The sequence below is a fragment of the Oryx dammah genome, unplaced genomic scaffold, assembly GCF_014754425.2.
Source record: "Oryx dammah isolate SB20612 unplaced genomic scaffold, SCBI_Odam_1.1 HiC_scaffold_23, whole genome shotgun sequence".
NCBI lineage: Eukaryota > Metazoa > Chordata > Mammalia > Artiodactyla > Bovidae > Oryx > Oryx dammah.
The window spans coordinates 18,824,299-18,847,860 of NW_024070207.1; the positions used below are offsets into that span (position 1 = coordinate 18,824,299).

Consider the following 23,562-nt stretch of genomic DNA (forward strand, 5'->3'; position numbering starts at 1 on the left):
TTGGATAGGACTTCAAGAAGTACTCTTCTAGATTAATAGATTAATATCAAAGTAAATAATGATGTGATAGCAGTAGTGTCCTATACGAAAAAGAAAACACTCAGAATAAGGCATGATAATGATTCTACTGAAATAAATGTCCAAGATATCTGAGTTTTAGTTTCACATCCATCAACAATAAAATTTGGGGTTAGTTGTTTAATTCTCACCATCTCATTTTATTCACTTTGCAAAGGGAAGTTTTTGAAAGATTTTTAGCAGGGGAATGACATGATATAAGTTATATTTGTTGCTGAATAAATATAAATATTCATGCTAAATAGATATAATAAAGGGGTAAAACAAGAATGAGCATGACCAGTACTCCAACAAAAATTAATAAATAAAATGAAGTATATACTTTAAGGAGATATTTGCACTCTATAAAAATAACAGCAGATCGTATTAAGAAATTTAAATAATTCCCTAAAATAAGCATGAAAACTAAACTTTTTAAAAACACACACAAAAATTATGCTATTGAACCTTTAGACCATGACATTTTTTGTACCTTGTTTTATGTTCTTTGATATATTCCAGTGTCTCCTTGTTTATAGTCTATGGAAACTTTAGTAGAATTTGTATCCTGATGTTGTGTTAAAATTGTATAAATCTTAATTATGTTGAATTGATTGATAGTGCTTTTTGGGTTTGCTATATCCTACTTTTCTGTCCATTCATTCTATTAATTTTTGAGAGTTTGATATTGAAACCCTAACTAAAAATCTTACTTTACTTTAAAAAAATAATCGTAATATATAGAGGAACTATATGTAACTTTGTTCTGTATTTTCCAAGTCTCCTGTAAATGTGTTAGCATACTTTCATAATTTAAAAAATGAATATATAAATTATGCTATTGAAATAGCATGATAATAAAGGACTATGATAGCTTGAAATAGGTTGCTGACAATAGAGCTGGAGCATAGTGAATGAGTTTTGTTATTTGTAAGGATCAGTGATGAACTGGCTATCAGCTCTGAGGGAGAGGGGCTTCCCACGTGGCACTAGTGGTAAAGAACCCACCGCCAGTGTAGGATACTTAAAAGAAGTGGGTTCAATCCCTGGGTCAGGAAGATCCCTTGGAGGAGGGCATGGCAACCCACTCCAGTATTCTTGCCTGGAGAATCCCATGTACAGAGGAGCCTGGAGGGCTATGGTCCATGGGGTCACAGAGTCCGACACGACTGAAGTGACTTAGCACTATGAAGGAGAGACAGGCTCATGGATGACTCGTGAGTTCCAGGCTTGTGATGAATGATCGATATTTTAAGGGGATATGAATGATTTGAGGGTTCAGGTGATTGAGCATGAGGTTCAGATAGGTCAAAGTAGGTCAAGGCTAAAAGCCTAGGAGGAAATAGGGACATCAAAAGACTTTATGGTCTCTTGGAAGTCAAAGGGCAGATAGGGTGGGAGTAGGGGAACTGGGAGGATGGGAGACTGTGGCCAGAGAGCGGGATCCTGGTGTATGTGATTTCCACAGTGGAGGAGTGCTGCAGGATGCCAAGGTCTGGGTTAGTGGCAGGCACAGTGGACAGAAGTGGAATGGACGTGGGGATCTGTGGAGCTGGAAAGGACAACTGTGATCCAGGGACCAAAGTCATCATCGCACTTAGGATAGTGACCAAACTGGTAGATGAGAGTAAACAAACAATAGCTGGATGACAAGGACTTTAAAGGAACTGGAGATTTTTATATGAGTGAAGGAGGAATAATAGCTTAGAACCTGCATTGGGGAGCCTTTAAAGAAAATATCTTCCCTGTGCACTTGAAACTATCACAACATTGTTAATCAGCTATACCCCAATACAAAATAAAAAGTTTAAAAAGTACAAAAAATCCCTCCCCTGTTCAATACGTGAATTGTGGGAGAATGAACCCCTCTACTTTTGAGACTTTTAAGTGTCAGTTTGAAGCAGGAGTTATGGGATCAAACAGACAAGGTTTGTAAAGCAAAGAAGCACAAATGTGGTATCATTCTGTTTGTTTGGTGGGTTATACACTTTTGTTCCAGGAGTAGCACTTTAAATTTTTCATTATTAAAAATTTCATCTTATGCATATGAAAATATTTGGGGATGAAATGCTATGATGTCTGGGATGTGCTTCAAAATAATATAGGGTGGATGGGTGGGAGTTAAAAATTAAACAAGATTTGCCACATGTTGATAATTGCTGAAACCCAGTAATGGTGATGTGGAAGTGCCTTCCACTATTCTGTTTTTGTGTGAGTTTGAATTTTTCTTTGATAAAAGTTAAATAAGCTGCCTCATCTTTATAGATTCAGCCTATCCTTTTGCCTTACCTTTTCCCTATAGTCTCACTTTGTGAAGCTTTTATCCCCTCTCTACGAGACCCACAGGGACAAGTATTCATCTGCATTTTACTGATAAATTATTGCATTTAAATTCTCTGATCCTGTTAAGGGATTTATCCAAAGGTAAACATCTGTTTAGCAGCAGATTTAGGACTAGAACTCCATGTTCTTTTGACTTCTGAACTAGTATGTTCTACCACCTAATTAAGAGACTTTTTAAATTTCCATTAAGAGACTGTTAAAATTCAGAGGAGTTCTCTAGGGACTTGGACCTTGGAAACATAGTCTTCACTTGGTTGCAAGTCTGACAAAGTGAGATTGCCTTTGTACATGCTATTTCTTTTGGGCTTAATGTTTGTTCCCACCCTCTAGCTCACCAAGTTAACACCTGCACATCCTTCAAAGCTCAACTTACTTCTTCCCCCACACATATACTTTGTTCCATTCCAACAATCATTCCCTCCTTTGCACCAATTTTGCAGCTTGTTCAGTTTTTGTATTTCATATATCACAATGAATTGTAAATGTATGTGTGTGGTTTTCTCTAATAAACTAAAATCATGCACTGTGTTTTATGAAACTTTGGGACCTTGTACATAATGGCAACATCTAACTCATCTCACACGCTAGTAAAGTAATGCTCAAAATTCTTCAAGCCAGGCTTCAGGAATACATGAACCATGAACTTCCAGATCTTCAAGCTGGTTTTAGGAAAGGTAGAGGAACCAGAGATCAAATTGCCAACATCCGCTGGATCATCAAAAAAGCAAGAGTTCCAGAAAAACATCTACTTTTGCTTTATTGACTATGCCAAAGCCTTTGACTGTGTGGATCACAATAAACTGGAAAATTCTTCAAGAGAGAGGAATACCAGACCACCTTACCTGCCTCTTGAGAAATCTGTGCGCAGGTCAGGAAGCAACAGTTAGAATGGGACATGGAACAACAGACTGGTTCCAAATAGGAAAAGGAGTACGACAATGCTGTATATTGTCACCCTGCTTATTTAACTTACATGCAGAGTACATCATGAGAAATGCTGGGCTGGAAGAAGCACAAGCTGGAATCAAGATTGCTGGGAGAAATATCAATAACCTCATATATGCAGATGACACCACCCTTATGGCAGAAAGTGAAGAAGAACTAAAGAGCCTCTTGATGAAAGTGAAAGAGGAGAGTGAAAAAGTTGGCTTAAAGCTCAACATTCAGAAAACTAAGATCATGGCATCTGGTCCCATCACTTCATAGGAAATAGATGGGGAAACAATGTAAACAGTGAGAAACTTTATTTTGGGGGGTTCAAAATCACTGCAAATGGCCATTACTCCTTGGAAGGAAAGTTATGATCAAGCTAGATAGCATATTAAAAAGTAGAGACATTACTTTGCCACCAAAGGTCCATCTGGTTAAGGCTATGGTTTTTCCAGTAGTCATGTACAGATGTGAGTTGGACTGTAGAGAAAGCTGAGCACCAAAGAATTCATGCTTTTGAACTGTGGTGTTGGAGAAGACTCTTGAGAGTCCCTTGGACTGCAAGGAGATCCAACTAGTCCATCCTGAAGGAGATCAGTCCTAGGTGTTCATTGGAAGGACTGATGCTGAAGCTGAAACTCCAATACTTTGGCCACCTGATGAGAAGAGCTGACTCATTTGAAAAGACCCTGATGCTGGGAAAGACTGACGGCAGGAAGAGAAGGGGATGACAGAGGATGAGATGGTTGGATGGCATCACCGACTCAATGGACATGGGTTTGGGTGGACTCTGGGAGTTGGTGATGGACAGGGAGGCCTGGTGTGCTGCGGTCCATGGGGTCACAAAGAGTCAGATACAACTGAGTGACTGAACTGAACTGAATATGTAGTTATTCAGCAACTCACACATGCCTAAAACCAATGGTAGAGGCAATAGGCAAGTGAACGATACATGGGAGCCAAAACAAATACCCTGGGCTTGGCCAGTTTGTGCATCTGATGGGTGAGTACTTGGATGTGGTATGAAATGGTGGTGCTGTGGGAAGCATTTTTCTCTTTAGAAACCAAGTCCTGTTATTCAGGGATCTTCATTTAAATACCAGAGTGATTGCCAATCCATGTAGAAACTGTCTCAAGATCCAGTCACTTAACAGTTTTTTTCCTCCAATAAAAGCCAACCTGTAGGATCAGATTGAGGTGGTGAAGGAGAGAAGCAGGAGGTGTTTTCTTCCTGCAGTGTGTAACTCATACAGATAGAGCGGATTGCTTATCATGGTGGAGGAAGCCGACAGGATGGAAGGTGCAGTACCACACAGATAAGAGGACTTTATAATACTGGATAATAAAGCTGCTGTATAGCACAGGGAACTCCGCTTGGTGCTCTGTGATGACCTAGATGGGTGGGATGTGAGGGTTAGGAGGGAGGCTCAAGAGGGAGGGGATATATGTATACTTACAGCGGCTTCACATTTTTGTACAGCAGAAACTAACACAACATTGTAAAGCAATTATTCTCCAATTAAAAAAATACTGATATGTATACATACTCCTACAATGTGATCTTAGTCACTTTTGAAGGAACACCTGCTTTTTCTGTCCACAAATGACTGATCATTAAGAACTAGACGTAATATATTTCTGAAAGGAATGCTTCACAAAGCTTTGTAAGAAGGTATGATTAACTTTAGTACTATCTTCTTTGTCCTGAAAAAGAGGAGTGGGTTTTCACACATACAGTTTTTAAAGCACTCATCATAAATATAAAGGGAATTCAGCCCAATTTAATAAAAAAAATATAGAATGGAACGAATTCTATACCTTCTCCCTATCCATTCTGCACCACTCAACATGCTCAATGTCATTGTGAAAACTGCCATTTCAAAGCCTGTGGGGATCTTATCCTCCCAGGTCAGGCTGGGACTCGATGGTAAACAGGAGGCACAGAGAGGGCAGTGTAAAGTCAGCTTTAACATTTTCAGTGAAAAGAGCCAACTTGTTTGTGGGTTTGATTTGCTTTTAATAACAAGCTCCCTCAACCAAAACTGATGAATTGGCATAAGAACAAGGGTACAAAAGGAACATCAAGGGGCCTTCCAAAATGCTAACCCAAGGATGAATTCTCTGCTTTGGGTGGCCATCATTTTATCCCTTGGAACCAGGAGATAAAAAGATGCAAAGCTTTTAATATATGCTGCCTGAATATATAAAGGAACCAGTTAGACCATGTGGTGCATGGTGATGTTGTCTTAATACTTTATAATCACATTCCATACTTTAAACAAATGCAAAATCTGCCACATGCTGCCCTTCAAAGGCAATTTCACTGGACACTGAATTGAAAGTAATCACTGATACAGCATAAATAAAGCCTCTTCTGGGTAAACACCAAAGCATTTTCCACACAGTATTGCATTTTAAAAAGCTAACTTTATTATCATGAAAAGATAGGCACAAAGTGGATTCAAACCTGCTTAACTTTATTGGAACTAGCTCAGTTGATTACAGAACAGGGTCTCCATCATTATGGGGCCACATACATTTTAAATCAAAGGTGATTCCTGTCCAGCCATCTGCCAACCTCAGCTATCCATTCTACAAACACATGCCATCAATCACAAGGGAGGACAGAAGGAGGTCTGATGGCTCCACGTAACCCATCGTTGTTGCTACCAGAGAAAAATAAACAAACTCCCAACACTTGTCTAACTGATGATGGACGGTACTTGGAAGATATATTTCCAAGGATCATGGCGGGCTGAAATTGGTGGCAATTAGCCTGTAGCTGATGCCTTCCTTTGAAAACATGTTCAGCAAGACTGCACACATTTTAAGTAACACATTCCAAATGTGAATGAGCAATTGAGATAATGAGATTGCATGGCTAACAGATAAGAGAGTATCATTTATAAAAGTTAGTGCATATGTATACACTTGAAGCTGCCGAATTATGAGTGGTTAGGCTCTTAATAAAAAAGTAGTCTGCACAATCAGTTTGTTCGTTTCTCAACTGGTGTCCCCACCCACTCTGTAACAAGAAAAAGAATGCACAACTGGGCTCTTGGTGTTTCCTATGGCAGATGACATCAGATATTTTAGGTTCCCACTATCCTGTCGTCCTGAAGCTCAAAAGCAGCACTGAGAATAAATCCTTCATTAAAACAATAATCAGATACATGGTCTTAAAAGACAGCTCAAGCTAGTTTTATTTAATAAAAAATTGTTAATAGGAATTTTATATCAAGTAATGTTTATTCTAATGAAGTTTTCCTGTACATGGGACATTGGTATACAACTGACTCAGAAGGTCCCCAGAGACCAGCAGGCAGTACAAGTTAAGACAACAAGGTCACCCTCCTGTCCTGAGGTGCCAGTAAAATGCATAGATAAGTGGGAGTCCAGAAGAATCCCCCAAATGTTATTTCCACACAATCATTTAAAGGTGGCTAACTTGAGATTTCTCTCATAAACCTGAATTTTTAAAATGACACCTATTAGAGATTTTCTGAAAAGGCTGGATCTATCTTCCCAATAAACAGAAAACACTGACATGGACTTCTTCCATCTCTTAGATGTTCTGTATTACTTTAGCAAATTACCTGGGATTAAAAACTGAGCCAAAAGGGACTCCCTCTGGTGTGAGGGGGCAGAGAAATTGTTAAAAGTTCAAAATAGTAGTTGGCCAAGAACTTCTTTTCCTCAAAATATAGGAGTCTAAAGAGATGGCTGCCACACAGTGTGGAATGTATGACATTTGTCACTTTACAAAATGTGATTAAAACGATGGTTCCCAGAGCTAGCAAAAACTTAGCAATGTGTCATAATCATGAAAGGAGTAGATGAAATGTTGGTTTCTTCTTTTTCTTTTCTATTTATCTGAATAGAAAGTAGCAATCCTGAGGTTTGCTACTTGTTGCTTCTATTATGTGAGGGTTTCCCTCCATGACTAAAGGGTAGTATGAGTGAGTATTAACAAACTGCACTTTTCATTTCTATTTGGGATTCAGTTGATGACTGAGGACTTGTGTAGGATGATCATTTCATTTTTTAAGATTTCAGTCAAGATTGGCTGAAAAGTTACATCACCTTCCCTCCTGTCTCTCCCTCACCACAGACAAAATAATTCCTTTCAGGAACAATACAAAAATATTGTTAAATATGCCATTCCTACATTCACAGAGGAACCCTGTAAAATGATCTGATAGAACTGAGGTTGATTTCTTAGGGGGATGTTTCACGTGACTCTGTTGAAATAAGGATCAGGAAAGCAAAAACCTTGGAAAAGGCACTGCAGGAGAAGCAAGGAATTCAAAATGTTGGACAAATTACTCAAACCAGGGACACTGTCCAAAACGCATGTGCTCTGGACTATGTTGGTGTCTCTTCTTAAACGGGAGCATTTTGTATAGAAAAAATGTTTCCCAAAATAAGTATGGTAACTGGCAGAATGGAAAGCTGTAGTGTGTGGTCTTGAAAAAGTCATTTAACCTCTCCAGTTCTCAGATTCCTCATCACTAAAATGAGGGGGTAGAGCTATAGCTAAAGTTCTTCCAGCCACTATGCCTCACCATGTAATATATCAGGCCTACTCTTCTATTAATCTGGTTTCTAGCTAACACATCCCCAAACCCCTATCCCCCCCAACCTTATCTAACACCTCCCTTCCTTCCCTCACCCCCCACCCGATACCCCTGAAAAATGATCTTAATGACATTGTCTGTGGATCTGTTACCTTAATGAAGGGCAGAGAGGTGACACAGAGCAGAGACCTGTGGTAACAGACAGCCGTTCTGTGTCCCTAGAGGCAGCCCAAAGGCAAAACTTGGGGCTATGGCCTCGTTGGTCCCTGCCCACATGTGATTCTTGCTGCTCTCCAAAGGTGTTCCAAGATGAAGTCCCTGGCAGTGAGAAGAGGTAGCTGAGAATAGTGCTGCAGCACCCTCTCCCCCAACTGCAGCATAGTACTTTGGGCTTCTGATGCTATTCCATCAGAGGTGATAGCCAAATTTGTCTTTTAAGACGTATGTGAAAAATTTGGGAAAACAACATGAGTTATTTCAATGCAGTCACCAAAAATTCAAAGCCTTCAACCTTTCAACAAAAATGCTTCTTCATTTTGCCAATGATTAGCAGTTTGAGACTGGTGACACAGCCAGTGAATTTTGCTGGAGAAGAAATAAACACTAAGCAGCTTGGTCTCAGGAAAGGCAAGCAAGCTGTGTTCCTGGCTCCACACAGACTACACAAGTCTGCATATAGCACCTCATGCAACTGTCCGTCAAGGCCTCAGGTGGTCTAACTCCCTAAGAGAGAAGTTGTGCATCACTCAGCTAATTTACTTTCCTAGCATCCGAAAGCAATATATTAATTATCCAAATGCATAAATTACTCCAGAGTATATATATGAATGTATGAACCTCCCCAAGGGGAACCAAAAGAACCCACTTCCAAAGCACCACTGAAATAAAGATAAACACAATCTCCTGGCCCAGGGTAGCTGGGAAATTGGGAGGGGGAAATCAACTCCAGCACCCTTCCACACCCCAATACTCCCTACCTTTTCTCCAGTTTACACAGCTTCTAAAACTATTCCCTTTCATGAACCCAAAGCAAGAGGTCTCTCTGGATGCTGCTTAGGTGGTAACCATACAAAACAGCACACACCTCAATCCTCTCTGGCTTCCCACTTCTGAACTACATGTTACACACAGTCTTCCAAACATACTGTGCTCTTCTATAAAAGAATGATCTGGAATATGGAAATGCGAAACGAATTTCAGCACGTTGAGAACATTGATGTATATCCAGCTATTGACAGTCCTAGTAGTTGTATAAATCCAAACAATAAACTTTAGAGCACATTTGAATGGATCTGGCTTTAGAGGTACTCCCTAAGGGTACCAGAACAGACTGGAGTTCGTACGGTATTACCTAAGTACTATGTTGATTCAATAAAAAGTTCCTTTAAAAAAATCCCCTCCCCCAACCCTTGTCCTCACCCTCAAAATAAGAACAAACAAAAGGGAAGAATGATTAAAAGCATTCTTGCTGATACGCTGCAGCTCTTGATTTGACCATTTAGATGAGATATTCCACCATCTCTGTATCAGGCTCTTGTCCCAGGATCTGAATGGGAGTTTTTCTTTCCAGAGTGTTGGAGTGGAAAACAGAGCCATCTAAATGGAAATAAAGGTTTAGAAAACACTTAGGGACAAGGTGAAAACTCACATTTTATCCTCATTTAAAAAATTATTTTATTTATTTTTAATTGGGTAATTGCTTCAAAATATTGTGTTGGTTTCAGCCATCCATCAACATGCATCAGCCATAGGTATACATCCTCATTTCTTTTCTTTAAAAAAAAAAAAAAAAGGTTTTGGCCACACTGTGTAGCATGTGGGATCTTAGTTCCTCTACCAGGGATCGAACTCACACCCCCTGTGCTGGCAGCTCAGAAACACTCAAAATTTGAGAAATGGCTTTAGAGCCCATATTTAAGCCTATTGCAAAGTAAGATTGGCCCACTACCCTCTGCATCTTGCCCACCTGAGCATTTACTGTTACTCGGAAAATGACCTTGCCTCATTCCCATTCCTGTCCTGGAGAAGTCCTCAACAGACTCTCTGCCCTCATCTCTTCTGATGAATCTGCTTTAGCACTTAAAAAGTCCGGCCCACATGACCAACTGTACCTACACATCAGGCCAACCCACCAATCCATAATTGAGGGCAAAACTCCGAGCTACGTGACCCAGAGAATCCTGACCTGGCTTATCCGGATTGCAGCTCAGGCTTGGTGTAGACAAACGACGTGGTCCAGAACCAGCGGCTGGACTTGCAGGAGCCTCAGACTGAGCCAAAGCTGGAGCTGGAGCTGGGGCTGGAGGAGCAGCCGTGGCCGGAGCTGGAGTTGGTGCCTGAGTCTGAGCCGGAGCAGAAGCCTGAGCCGCTGCCGGAGCTGGAACTGGAGTCGGAGCTGGAGCTGGAACTGGAGCCGGAACAGCTGGAGCAACCTGAATGGCGGCGGCGGCGGCAACAGGAGCAACAACAGTAGCAGGGACAGCAGAGGCAGTAGCTGGAATTGGAGCTGCGGTGGCAGCTGGAGAAATGGCAGCAGCCAGAGTAGCAGCCGCAGTTGCTGGAGACGGAGCGGTGGCGGCAGCAGCGGCTGGCACAGCGGCAGCGGCTACCATGGTGGTGGTGTTGGTGGCAGCGGCGGCGGCGGCAGCAACTGGAGCAGGAACAGAGATGGGAGCTACAGCGTTGGTTTTGTTGGATTCTACTCCCCGTTCCGTTTGGGTGCTGCAGTCCCGGCTGCCTGTCTTGGAGTGAGCTGACAGCAGGGGAGTCGATGGCGGCACAGGCGAAGGGGTGGAAGGAACTGACTCAGCACGGTAGTCTCCACCCAGGAGGATACCTACCAAGGAAAGGAGGAGAGAACTTAGAAAACTACAGGCTATTCCAATAGACACCTGATGACCTCTTCTTCCTTGCAGGAGGTTCAGGGGGAAATAGGAACAGTTCCAAATTCTTTCCTTGTGCCTCTAGGGAACCCAGGAATTAGTTTGTCAGGCACCTCCCACCAGCGCTGGCTCAAAGTTTCTTTCAGACTGGGCAGATCCCTTCTGGTTCTCATTCTCTAACCCCCAGCACAACATATTAAACCTTTAAGTGTCCTGGGTATCTGTTTTGATTTATTTTTCCAATAGTGATTGATTTCCAACAAGCTGTCAGAATGCTTCTGCTTGGTTCCACTTGTAACCGACACTAGCTATTAGCAGACAGCAGACAGCAGACTGAGGCAAGGATTCTGTAGTTGCAGATGGGTGTGATAGTAATTGTGTGATCTAAGGCTCTCATCCTAACCATGGTCCCCCAAATACCTACTCTAACCAAAGGACAGTGAAAGTGTCAGAGGACCAAGAGAGGTATTAGAAGCAACAAAAAGAGCTAAAATAAAAAAAATATAAAGAGCTTGTTTCCGAAGGCTCTATAAAAATGTGCCTTGTGGTATCCACAAAAGTTCTGGGGTTTTGATTAGAGGGGAAGGAATGGACAGGAATGGAATGAAGAAGTACATTCTGTTCTCAGAACATTCTGGTAACAAAAACCTGCCACCCAGCTCCACTTAGGTTAACTAGAACTCTGTGTCCTCCTATTATATGGGAGGAAAGAAAACAGAAAAAGCTGGAATTTTGAAATGTTGAATGACACGAAAGCCACATGGGCTTTGGACAAAGCCAAAAGGTTCCACGTGGCAAAAGCCAAAGCTGACAATTTTTAATAGGAAATTGACGTTATCTTTCTTCCCAAAGAGAACTTGGGATTCTTATCAGCCTGTGGCTTCAACCAGTGTTCTCTCAGTGAGACTTCACACTGTCTGCTAAATATGCAGTCAGCCTCTCAGGATGACTAAACTGAACCTGGTGTACCTTCCTCTCTAAAATCAGGACCATCACTCCTTCTCATTGCCACGTGGGCATGTATCCAAGTCAGGGTTCTCTCTAAACATGTCACTTTAATCTGCTGTGTTTACTGTCATTACCTAGGCTCCCCTTCCAGCTCTTGTCATCCCGCTTCTCTTCCATGATGGGGGTACCAGTCAGGGTTGAAGAATGGGCGAGCAAGCCTGATCCAGCATTGGAAATGGACATCAGAGACTTTGCTGGCCGCATGGATGACAGCTGCTCTGTCTTACTCGGCTCCTTCCGGGAACGCTGCTGGAGTACTTTGATCATGGCATCCTTCTCAATAATCTGGGCATGGAGGGTCTTAATCCTAAGAGCAAAAGACAAAAAATGTATAAAATATTGTTGCCACCTCTAGGTTCTGATCTCACTACATGCATGGACTTGAGCTTCTGTTTTCTTTTTCTAAAAAATCTTTTTGGCTGGCCATTCTGCCATGGTATGGGGATCTTAATTCCCTAACCAGGGACTGAATCTGTGGCCCCTGCAGTGGAAGTACAGTTCTAACCACTGGACCGCCAGGGAGGTTCCCCATTATCTTTTCAACTAAGGGGTGGTCTACTTATTTCTGAGTTGTAAGACAAGAGACAGTGTCTTGCAACAATTTTTAATGCGCACCCAAATGGGCACAGCAGAACATCCAGGAGTTATTGCTTAAACCTTAGGAAGCCAAAGAAAAAGTATCTGTGAAAAGAAAGGTTGTATGTGAGAGAGTAAAGTGATGCAGTGGGTACCACAGCTAAGAATCTGAGTCAATGGAAATGGTGAGTCAGTCAATGAGAACTTCTAAGAATGGGCTACAACTTGGGCTAATAAGTAAGTGACCATGAGCTTACGAGAGACATCAGATACCCTATCTCCCAGTTTGAGTGGATACTCTTTTGCCAAGCACTTTACTGTACCACAGAGTTGAGGTGCAATCCTAGAAAGAATACCCCAGAGTGCAAATAGTAACAACTCAGTTCTAGCAGAGGGCCTATGAAAGCAATTACCAAGGACAATGAGGAAAGCAATATTACTTGGAATTCCAGAGTTAGAATAATCAAGGTAAAAGTCATTCCATCTCAAATCCTAAATAACAGGCTGGGAGCAGGGAAGGGGTGGAGGAGGTTGCCTTATCAGGTGTCCCTGCGGTGAATGAAGATGCTTGCTCTTCCCCACTGACCTATCTGGTGTCTCTGCACCAACTCTCAGATCCACCAGAGTCCAGATCAGCATTTTACCTGCCCTCCATGTCAAGGCAACGCTTGTTAGCCATCAAGATTTCTTCTTCCTCCTTCTGGATGCGAGCTTCTAGAGCCGTGTCATAGCTGGTATTAGGAGAGTGGCTGATGACTGTTGTGTCCCTGGGAAGGAAAATGGCAGTGATGATGATGGGAGGGCAACAAAATTGATGAATCCTATCTCCCTCTTAAGTCAAACGTATTGTCAGAAAGTCCTAAACTAAAATCAAACTTATCAGGAATGGTGGTTTTCTGGGTGACTTACTGGTAAGAATCAGTGATGAGTTCTATGAGAGATGCACAGACTTGCCTTCAGAACTACACAGACACCCTCCCAAAACCTCTAGCAGAAAGTCCCTTCAAGTTTTTAGATCATGGCCAGGCAATAGGAAGACATTTATTTTTTAACTTTATAGTATTTATATTACATATGAGAAATGCCCACTTTATTCTCATGACAGTCATGGAGAGGAAAAAACTAGACTTTGAGGGAAGTCAGAGAATGTACCAAATTGCTGTTGCTACATTCAACAGCATAACTCTACCTGAGTGTTTGCTAAAAATGAACTCTAGACATGTCAACAGACCAGTTCAGGTAGGGCATGGGAACTGAGTGAGAAGCAGAGTCTTTGAGTCAGTGCCACTTGATGCCTATCGAAGCTACATCTGAAACATTCTAGTGCCAAATCAGTGAGTCCCCCTCAACTGACCAGTCTCCTGCCAGAGTCCCAACTGCCTGAGGGACCATCATGTTCCATCTGAAAGTATCTCAGGCCATTAACTCAAAGAGTAACTAACAAGGAGAAAAGTATGTGTGTGTATGTGTATGTGAAAGAGGTAAGGGGTGGGGGAGAGACACAGAGAGGAAGGGAAAGGATGTAACCCATAGACAAGGCTGATGTTTAAACAGCGCAAGTCAAAGACACATAGGAATCCTATATTCTCCTGATAGGTGATATCATGCATCTTTCTTTAGTTCATTTAGAACTAGTGGTAGAGAAGAGAAGGAAGAAAACGATCTTACTTGAGTAACTTGGAGGGAAAGAAGAAGGGATTAGGAAGAATGTTGATGTAATAACATTGGTTTTAAAGAAAACCAGACAATGGGCTGAGAAAACAATGACCGGCACTGCTGTGTGATACTTCCTCTGAGAATGAGGATCTGCAGAACTCCAGGCATCTTTTGTGCTGGCAGCTAGTTACGTCCTGTGAGCTTAGAGACTGTAACCAGTGCAGATGGCAGTGAAGGGGCAGGGGAATGAAGAGGCAGAAAGTTGGTATTAAAGTTGGGATACTTTGGAGAGCTTCTGCAAAATTAACAGTTCCCCCAAATGCTTGCCTCTTATACATGAGGTGGGGAACAATGTACCTGAATTGTGAAGTACTTGGAGAGCAAGAAGGGAAAGGACCACAGTGGCTTTCATCATTTGCTAAATTCAAAATATTTTAGCATCTCAGAATTTGGAGAAGGCAATGGCAACTCACTCCAGTACTCTTGCCTGGAGACTCTACCAGAGGAGCCTGGTAGGCTACAGTCCATGGGGTCGCTAAGAGTCAGACACGACTGAGCGACTTCCCTTTCACTTTTTACTTTCATGCATTGAAGGAGGAAATGGCAGCCCACTCCAGTGTTCTTGCCTGGAGAATCCCAGGGACAGAGGAGCCTGTTAGGCTGCCGTCTATGGGGTCGCACAGAGTCGGACACGACTGAGGCAACTTAGCAGCAGTAGCAGCAGCAGAATTCTACATTTGCCTTAGTTCAGTTCACTTGTTTGTAATCCTACTGAGAATGGCCCCTGTGTCCCAAAGTATGCAAAAGAAAGCAGCATTGTGTAGTGTTGAGAGCACAGACCCTGACTGTAGACCTGGTCAGGGTCAAGTTCCACTTTCCCAAGTCCTCTGCCACTAACAAACTCTAAGAGCTCAGGAACTGGTTAACTGCCCTAAGCCTCAGTCTCCTTGTATGAAAAACTGAGATAATAATTATACCCATATCTCATGGGATGGGGGAGGGGAAGGATAAAATGAAAGTATGCATGTAAGACATGCAGTGCCAGGCACAGGAAAATCCGTCAACAAAACTATCCATTATTAAGAGAGAAAGTATAGGTAGAAAGAAAATTGCCTACAAGAGAGTATGAGTTGAATGAATTCCAGCTCTAGGTATGACCCTGGGGGAGTTCCCCACAGTGCAGAGTTCCCATGTGATGGCCTGGCTCTGACACTGGGGACTTGAGTTTGTGGTCTGTCACTGGGGGAGCCAGTGCTGGCTTCCTGCCACTTTCACTGCATAAAAGACCATTTTGGGGACACATAGCCCTGCCAGCTAATTGATATGGACACTGTGAACTCCTCAGGAATGGAGCCTGAAAATGTGGGGCACTTAGTGAATTCCTACAGAGCTGCCAGGATGGCCTTCAACATCAATCTTCCTTCTAGACCAGGGCTACCAGGCCAATGGCTTAAGCCAAAGCAAGCAGGCACAGTGCTGGAGGGAGCAACTTGACCTGCTAACTTCCAATACTCTGACCGTACCCAGTAGAGAGATACTGGACTTGAAATGACAACCTACAGACCCCAAACCCAGATACTATTTACTATTCTGCATCTCAAATTCTTAAGTAAACTGTTTCTGGCAACTATCCTTCCAATCATCTTCTCTCTCCTTCCTCTGTCTGACAAAGTTATCCCTGTCACATTACTTACATTGCTTTCTAGAATGTCACCCATGACCTCCTAATTAAAACATCTAGCGGCCTTTTAAACTTCAAGGCCATCTTTTCCGATCGGTAGCAGCCTTTTGTTTATTTAATATGGGAACTCAACCATGAGTGGAGCACTGTGTTTGAAGTTCCTGGGAGGCTGGAGAGTGAATGGACATGGATAAGACTAGTCCCTGAGTGCAGGGAACTTACAAGGGTAAGGGAAAAAAAGTAAAGAATTAACTACTACAGAAATGAGTTTGGACTTAATTCCAATAGGCACCGAAGATTATTAGAGCTTTTCAAAGGGAATGAAATAATCCAGGCTGTGTTTTAGGAAGATAGCTTTATCTCTGCTGAAATGTGATGGAGAGATGAAAGGAACCATAACACTAGAATCAGGCAGGCCAGTCAGAAAGGTTATAATCCCAGCAACAGATTTTGAAAATGGGACCCAGTGAAGTGGCACAGGAAATGGAAACAGGCTACAGGAGGGAGAATTGCTAGAACTTGGAGACTATTTAAATTTGGGTTTTAGGGAGATGGAAGAATGAATGAGGACTTTGTTGTTTCTAATTCTAATGACTAGAAAAGATGGCATACTGCTCTAATTCTGTGATAGGAAACCAAGAACTTTTCTCTCTCTTTTTTGGAAAACGCTATGAGTTTTGATTTTAGTTACAGTGGAGTTAAAGTATCTTATTGAATAGCCATGACAATATACAACAAGTTGTTGAAAATTCTAACATTAATCTTAGAGATGTCAGAGTTACTATTCGAACCTAGAGTAGTCAATTCAGTTCAGTCACTCAGTCGTGCCTGACTCTTTGCGACCCCACGAACTGCAGCACACCAGGCCTCCCTGTCCATCACCAACTCCCGGAGTTCACACAAACTCAAGTCCATCGAGTCAGTGATGCCATCCATCCATCTCATCCTCTGTCATCCCGTTCTTCTCCTGCCCCCAATCCCCAGCATCAGAGTCTTTTCCAATGAGTCAACTCTTCTCATGAGGCGGCCAAAGTACTGGAGTTTCAGCTTTAGCATCATTCCTTCCAAAGAAATCCCAGGGTTGATCTCCTTCAGAATGGACTGGTTGGATCTCCTTGCAGTCCAAGGGACTCTCAAGAGTCTTCTCCAACACCAAAGTTCAAAAGCATCAATTCTTCGGCGCTCAGCTTTCTTCACAGTCCAACTTTCACATACATACATGACCACTGGAAAACCATAGCCTTGACTAGACGGACCTTTGTTGGCAAAGTAATGTCTCTGCTTTTGAATATGCTATCTAGGTTGGTCATAACTTTCCTTCCAAGGAGTAAGCGTCTTTTAGCTTCATGGCTGCAATCACCATCTGCAATGATTTTGGAGCCCCCAAAAATAAAGTCTGACACTGTTTCCACTATTTCCCCATCTATTTCCCATGAAGTGATGGAACAGAAACCATGATCTTAGTTTTCTGAATATTGAGCTTTAAGCCAACTTTTTCACTCTCCTCTTTCACTTTCATCAAGAGGCTTTTTAGTTCCTCTTCACTTTCTGCCATAAGGGTGGTGTCATCTGCATATCTGAGGTTATTGATATTTCTCCCAGCAATCTTGATTCCAGCCTGTGCTTCTTCCAGCCCAGCATTTCTCATGATGTACTCTGCATAGAAATTAAATAAGTAGAGTGACAATATACAGCCTTGACGTACTCCTTTTCCTATTTGTAACTAGTCTGTTGTTCCATGTCCAGTTCTAACTGTTGCTTCCTGACCTGCATATAGATTTCTCAAGAGGCAGGTCAGGTGGTCTGGTATTCCCATCTCTTGAAGGATTTTCCAGTTTATCGTGATCCACACAGTCAAGGCTTTGGCATAGTCAATAAAACAGAAATAGATGTTTTTCTGGAACTCTCTTGCTTTTTCCATGATCCAGCGGATGTTGGCAATTTGATCTGTGGTTCCTCTGCCTTTTCTAAAACCAGCTTGAACATCTGGAAGTTCACAGTTCATGTATTGCTGAAGCCTGGCTTGGAGAATTTTGAGCATTACTTTACTAGCATGTGAGATGAGTGCAATTGTGCAGTAGTTTCAGCATTCTTTGGAATGGCCTTTCTTTGGGGTTGGAATGAAAACTGACCTTTTCCAATCATGTGGCCACTGCTGAGTTTTCCAAATTAGCTGGCATATTGAGTGCAGCACTTTCACAGCATCATCTTTCAGGATATGAAATAGCTCAACTGGTATTCCATCACCTCCACTAGCTTTGTTTGTAGTGATGCTTTCTAAGGCCCACTTGACTTCACATTCCAGGATGTCTGGCTCTAGATGAGTGATCATACCATCGTGATTATCTTGGTAGTGAAGATCTTTTTTGTACAGTTCTTCTGTGTATTTTTGCCACCGCTTCTTTATATCTTCTGCTTCTGTTAGGTCCATACCATTTCTGTCCTTTATTGAGCCCATCTTTGCATGAAATGTTCCCTCTGTATCTCTAATTTTCTTAAAGAGATCTCTAGTCTTTCCCATTCTGTTCTTTTCCTCTATTTCTTTGCATTGATCACTGAAGAAGGCTTTCTTATCTCTTCTTGCTATTCTTTGGAAGTCTGCATTCAGATGCTAGTATCTTTCCTTTTCTCCTTTGCTTTTCACTTCTCTTCTTTTTACTGCTATTTGTAAGGCCTCCCCAGACAGCCATTTTGCTGTTTTGCATTTCTTTTCCAGGGGGATGATCTTGATCCCTATCTCCTGTACAATGTCATGAACCTCCATCCATAGTTCATCAGGCACTCTGTCTATCAGATCTAGGCCCTTAAATCTATTTCTCATTTCCACTGTAAGGAATCTGATTTAGGTCATACCTGAATGGTCTAGTGGTTTTTCCTACTTTCTTCAATTTAAGTCTGAATTTGGCAATAAGGAATTCATGATATGAGCCACAGTCAGCTCCTGGTCTTGGTTTTGCAAACTGTATAGAGCTTCTCCATCTTTGGCTGCAAAAAATATAATCAATCTGATTTCAGTGTTGACCATCTGGTGATGTCCATGGGTAGAGTCTTCTCTTGTGTTTCTGGAAGAGGGTGTTTGCTATGACCAGTGCGTTCTCTTGGCAAAACTCTATTAGCCTTTGCCCTGCTTCATTCCATATTCCAAGGCAAAATTTGACTGTTACCCCAGGTGTTTCTTGACTTCCTACTTTTGCATTCCAGTCCCCTATAATGAAAAGGACATCTTTTTTGGGTGTTAGTTCTAAAAGGTCTGTGGAGGTCTTCATAGAACCGTTCAGCTTCACCTTCTTCAGCATTACTAGTTGGGGCATAGACTTGGATTACTGTGATATTGAATGGTTTGCCTTGGAAACGAACAGAGATCATTCTGTCGTTTTTGAGATTGCATCCAAGTATTGCATCTCGGACTCTTTTGTTGACCATGATGGCTATTCCATTTCTACTAAGGGATTCCTGCCCACAGTAGTAGATATAATGGTCATCTGAGTTAAATTCACCCATTCCAGTCCATTTTAGTTCGCTGATTCCTAGAATGTCGACGTTCACTCTTGCCATCTCTTGTTTGACTACTTCCAATTTACCTTGATTCATGGACGTAACATTCCAGGTTCCTATGCAATATTGCTCTTTACAGCATCAGACCTTGCTTCTATCACCAGGTCAGGGGCAGCAGCCGAGAGGAGCTACCCCATACCAGAGGTCAAGGATGGCAGCCGAGAGGAGCAACCCCATGTCCAAGGAGCAGTGGCTGCACGGGTGCAGGAGGGCTGAGAGGAGCTACTCCACGTTCAAGGTCAGGAGGGGCGGCTGTGAAGAGATACCCCTCGTCCAAGGTAAGGAGCAGTGGCTGCTCTTTGCTGGAGCAGCTGTGAAGAGATATCCCACGTCCAAGGTAAGAGAAACCCAAGTAAGACGGTAGGTGTTGCAAGAGGCATCACATGGCAGACACACAAACCATAATCACAGAAAACTAGTCAATCTAATCACACAGACCACAGCCTTGTCTAACTCAATGAAACTAAGCCATGTGGGGCCATCCAAGACAGGCGGGTCATGGTGGAGAGGTCTGACAGAATGTGATCCACTGGAGAAGGAAATGGCAAACCACTTCAGTATTCTTGCCTTGAGAACCCCATGAACAGTATGAAAAGGCAAAATGATAGGATACTGAAAGAGGAACTCTCCAGGTTGGTAGGTGCCCAATATGCTACTGGAGATCAGTGGAGAAATAACTCCAGAAAGAATGAAGGGATGGAGTCAAAGCAAAAATAATACCCAGTTGCAAAGCTAGAGTAGAGAGCAAGATAACTAAGACAGAAGGTAGAATGAGAGGAAAAATCGAGAAAGTAACTGGAGAAAGGTCTCCACAATGCAAGATTAGATAGACATGCATAACAAGTGTGACCAGCTTCTACCCTCTGGTATCCATTTCCTTACTTCCCTCTTTCCCAGATGTACTTGGTCCCAAATAAAAGTGAAACACTGCACATATGGAGAACAGTAACAACCTGATTTAGTAAGTGCAAAGTAATAAGTTACATGGTTGGTCAGGTGTGTTACGTTTTTATTTTTTTGCTGCTATTCAGAAATAGATCACCATTTGTGAGCTGAAACTAAAAATCTGCATTGCCAAATTCGTTCTTCTTAGATAATTCCTACTTGCTAGTAATTTCCCTCATCTACATTAGGCATCTAGAGAGGAATCTTCAGGAACACAATAATATGAAGTTATAATATAGGCCATGTTATTGAGCTTATTTACAATAGTCTAAGAAACTAAATAAACCTCAAATAGCAACTCTCGAAAGGGGATAATCCCTATTTCACCACCTTTGAAATCATCCTACATGGGGCACAGCAGATTATAGCAGTTAAGATGTCAAAAATGCAGATTTAAGTCCTGGTTCTTCTGTTTTTTAATAGCTGTATGATCTTGGGGGAAGTATTTCATCTGTCTGTGCTTCAGTTTCCTTGTCTATAGAATGAAAACTAGTACTTTGCTCAAAGAATTATCATTAAGATAAGCAATAATTGTAAAGGACTTAGAACAGTATCTTATAGTAAACACTACATGTGATTTCTTGCATTGACAGCTTTCCCTTTGACAAGAGATGTTTCATAAATCAAAGTACCAGAATGGGTATAAACAGAAAACCTAATGTCTTCTCACCTGAGAAAAGACAGATGTCTATTTTTGTATTAAAAATCTGTATTTTATTATTCACAGTGGCCAAACACTGGAAATAATCTCAAAATCCATCATCAAATGAATGCATAAAGTGTGGTACATCCATGTGATGGAATACTACTCAGCAATAAAAAAGGAACACACTATTAATATACATGAAATGCTGGGCTGGAAGAAGCACAAGCTGGAATCAAGATTGCTGGGAGAAATATCAATAACCTCAGATATGCAAATGACACCACCTTTATGGCAAAAAGTGAAGAGGAACTGAAAAGCCTCTTGATGAAAGTGAAAGTGGAGAGTGAAAAAGTTGGCTTAAAGCTCAATATTCAGAAAACTAAGATCATGGTATCTGGTCCCATCACTTCATGGGAAATAGATGGGGAAACAGTGGAAACAGTGTCAGAGTTTATTTTTGGGGGTTCCAAAGTCACTGCAGATGGTGACTGCAGCCATGAAATTAAAAGATGCTTACTCCTTGGAAGGAAAGTTATGACCAATCTAGATAACATGTTGAAAAGCAGAGACATTACTTTGCCAACAAAGGTCCGTCTAGTCGAGGCTATGGTTTTTCCAGTGGTCATGTATGGATGTGAGAGTTGGACTGTGAAGAAAGCTGAGCGCCAAAAAATTGATGCTTTTGAACTTTGGTGTTGGAGAAGACTCTTGAGAGTCCCTTGGACTGCAAGGAGATCCAACCAGTCCATTCTGAAGGAGATCAGCCCTGAGATTTCTTTGGAAGGAATAATGCTAAAGCTGAAACTCTAGTACTTTGGCCACCTCATGCGAAGAGTTGACTCATTGGAAAAGACTCTGAAGCTGGGAGGGATTGGGGGCAGGAGGAGAAGGGGACGACAGAGGATGAGATGGATGGATCGCATCACTGACTCAATGGACATGAGTCTGAGTGAACTCCGGGAGTTGGTGATGAATAGGGAGGCCTGACGTGCTGTGATTCATGGGGTCACAAAGAGTCAGACACGACTGAGTGACTGAACTGAACTGAACTTAGAGGGAGTTCAGAGTAATCATGCTGAGTGAAAGAAATTTAAAAAGAGAGTACTATATGGCCTTTTAAAAAAAATATGACATTCAGGATTTTTTGCATAAACAAACAAACTTTTTGGTTAACCCAATGTTGGGCAATGTTGAAAGTTTACCAACGGAAAAAGCAAACTTACAATGACAAAGAACAGATGTTGTCTGGGGTCAGGCATGGGAGAAAGGGTCGTGTTAAAGGGGCATAAGGACACTTTAGAATGTGTCCTCTATTTTGATGGTGGATACATATACAATAATATCTTTGTAATGATATACAATAATGTTATTTTACATACATAATAACATTATTGTATATCATTACCAACATTCACCAAACCAGATACTTAAAGTAGTTTTTAAATACGTAGCTAATACTTCAATTGAAGAAAATTCTGCAACTACCATTGACACCACCAAAGCAACATTTCCTAATCATGAAACCTGTTATTTACCTATGAGCTATTATTTTGGGAATATATTAAGTTTGGGATACTAGCAGAATACACAGAAGAAACCAAGCAGGCCATTACAACGTGACACTAGATTTAAGGATTTAAATTGTAGAGTGAGAAATCATTTCTGTCCTTCTTTCATTTCTTTTCTCCTTCTTTCGTTTTTTGTCCTTTCTTTCCTTCCTTTATTACTCAAACTTATGTTGAGCACTTTCCTTCTGCAGCCAATAGCCTAGGCACTTAAAAATTATTCTGAAAGAAAATAAGATATAAAGGCTTTACTACAGAAAGGGGCAAAGAGCAGAACCTTGGTCAATACATTAAGGATTGGGAGGAGGGAAAGTGAAATCATTGGAGAGAAAATAAATGGCAAGAGAAGTTGGAAAGGAAGGCAGAAAAGCACACAGGTTCTGAAATAAAGTTTTCTGAATGCCAGTTTCCAAATCTGAAAGCTCATAAAGAAAGAAAGGAGGAAAAGGAGACCAATCTCCATGGCAGAGCATAAGATGCAAATATTTGGAAAATAGTATAATCTTAGCAATAGAAGGGTCTGGAGGAATCACCTAGTCCAATTCTCTCATTTTACAGGAATTCAAATACAATCTCTCAATCTCTCATGTGGGTTGTATTAATAGGCATGCAAAAGGTACACAGTCCAGATATGGAATGTTTGTCCAGGGAACTATTACAAAGTGTTCCTACTAGGTGGGAATTGGCTGCTTTTTATCATTAAATGATAAGCATGCCCATTTTACTGAAAATAGTGATTACATGGAAACTTTCTACCTGGTGATTTAAAGGAATTCAATTTAAATTAAATCTCTTTTACGGGAGCCAACAGACTCTGGAAAGAAATCCATCTGAAAGGGGATTCTCCCCATATTCTAAACTTTCCAGGGAGGCAGGAAAGGGGTAGTTTCTTCATATAAGGCCCCCAAATGACAACCTCCTACCTTTCCTGAATTTTGACCTGGAGTCTATTCTTAAGTCAGTTTCAATAGCAAACTTCCCAGCACCAACATTTTCTCACACAGCACACCTTCATGAGCTCTAGCTTTCTAAGTTTCTGCCCAAAGATGACAAAAATGCCCTCATCTCCCTTTCATCATTAGGGTTTCCTGAACAACCTCTGAACAAAGAGTGGGCACAGGTGTTTTCTTGGGGACCAGCA

The 23,562-nt window shown here is 41.6% G+C and overlaps 1 protein-coding gene across 5 annotated transcripts in view; it reads right to left on the reverse strand.

Moving 5' to 3' along the window:
* Positions 1-5,737: 5,737 nt before the first annotated feature.
* AMOT (angiomotin) overlaps positions 5,738-23,562 on the reverse strand; it is a 66,915-nt gene continuing 49,090 nt past the window's right edge. For 4 of the 5 annotated variants that reach the window (XM_040265113.1, XM_040265111.1, XM_040265109.1 and 1 more), the window contains 4 exons: positions 13,018-13,140; positions 11,872-12,104; positions 10,093-10,743; positions 5,738-9,503 (listed from right to left, as the gene is read on the reverse strand). In XM_040265113.1, the coding sequence (XP_040121047.1) occupies positions 9,406-9,503; positions 10,093-10,743; positions 11,872-12,104; positions 13,018-13,140 (1,105 nt within the window). In that variant the 3' untranslated portion in view covers positions 5,738-9,405. The remainder of the gene's footprint in view (positions 9,504-10,092; positions 10,744-11,871; positions 12,105-13,017; positions 13,141-23,562) is intronic. The other variant, XM_040265110.1, reaches the window with a different exon arrangement.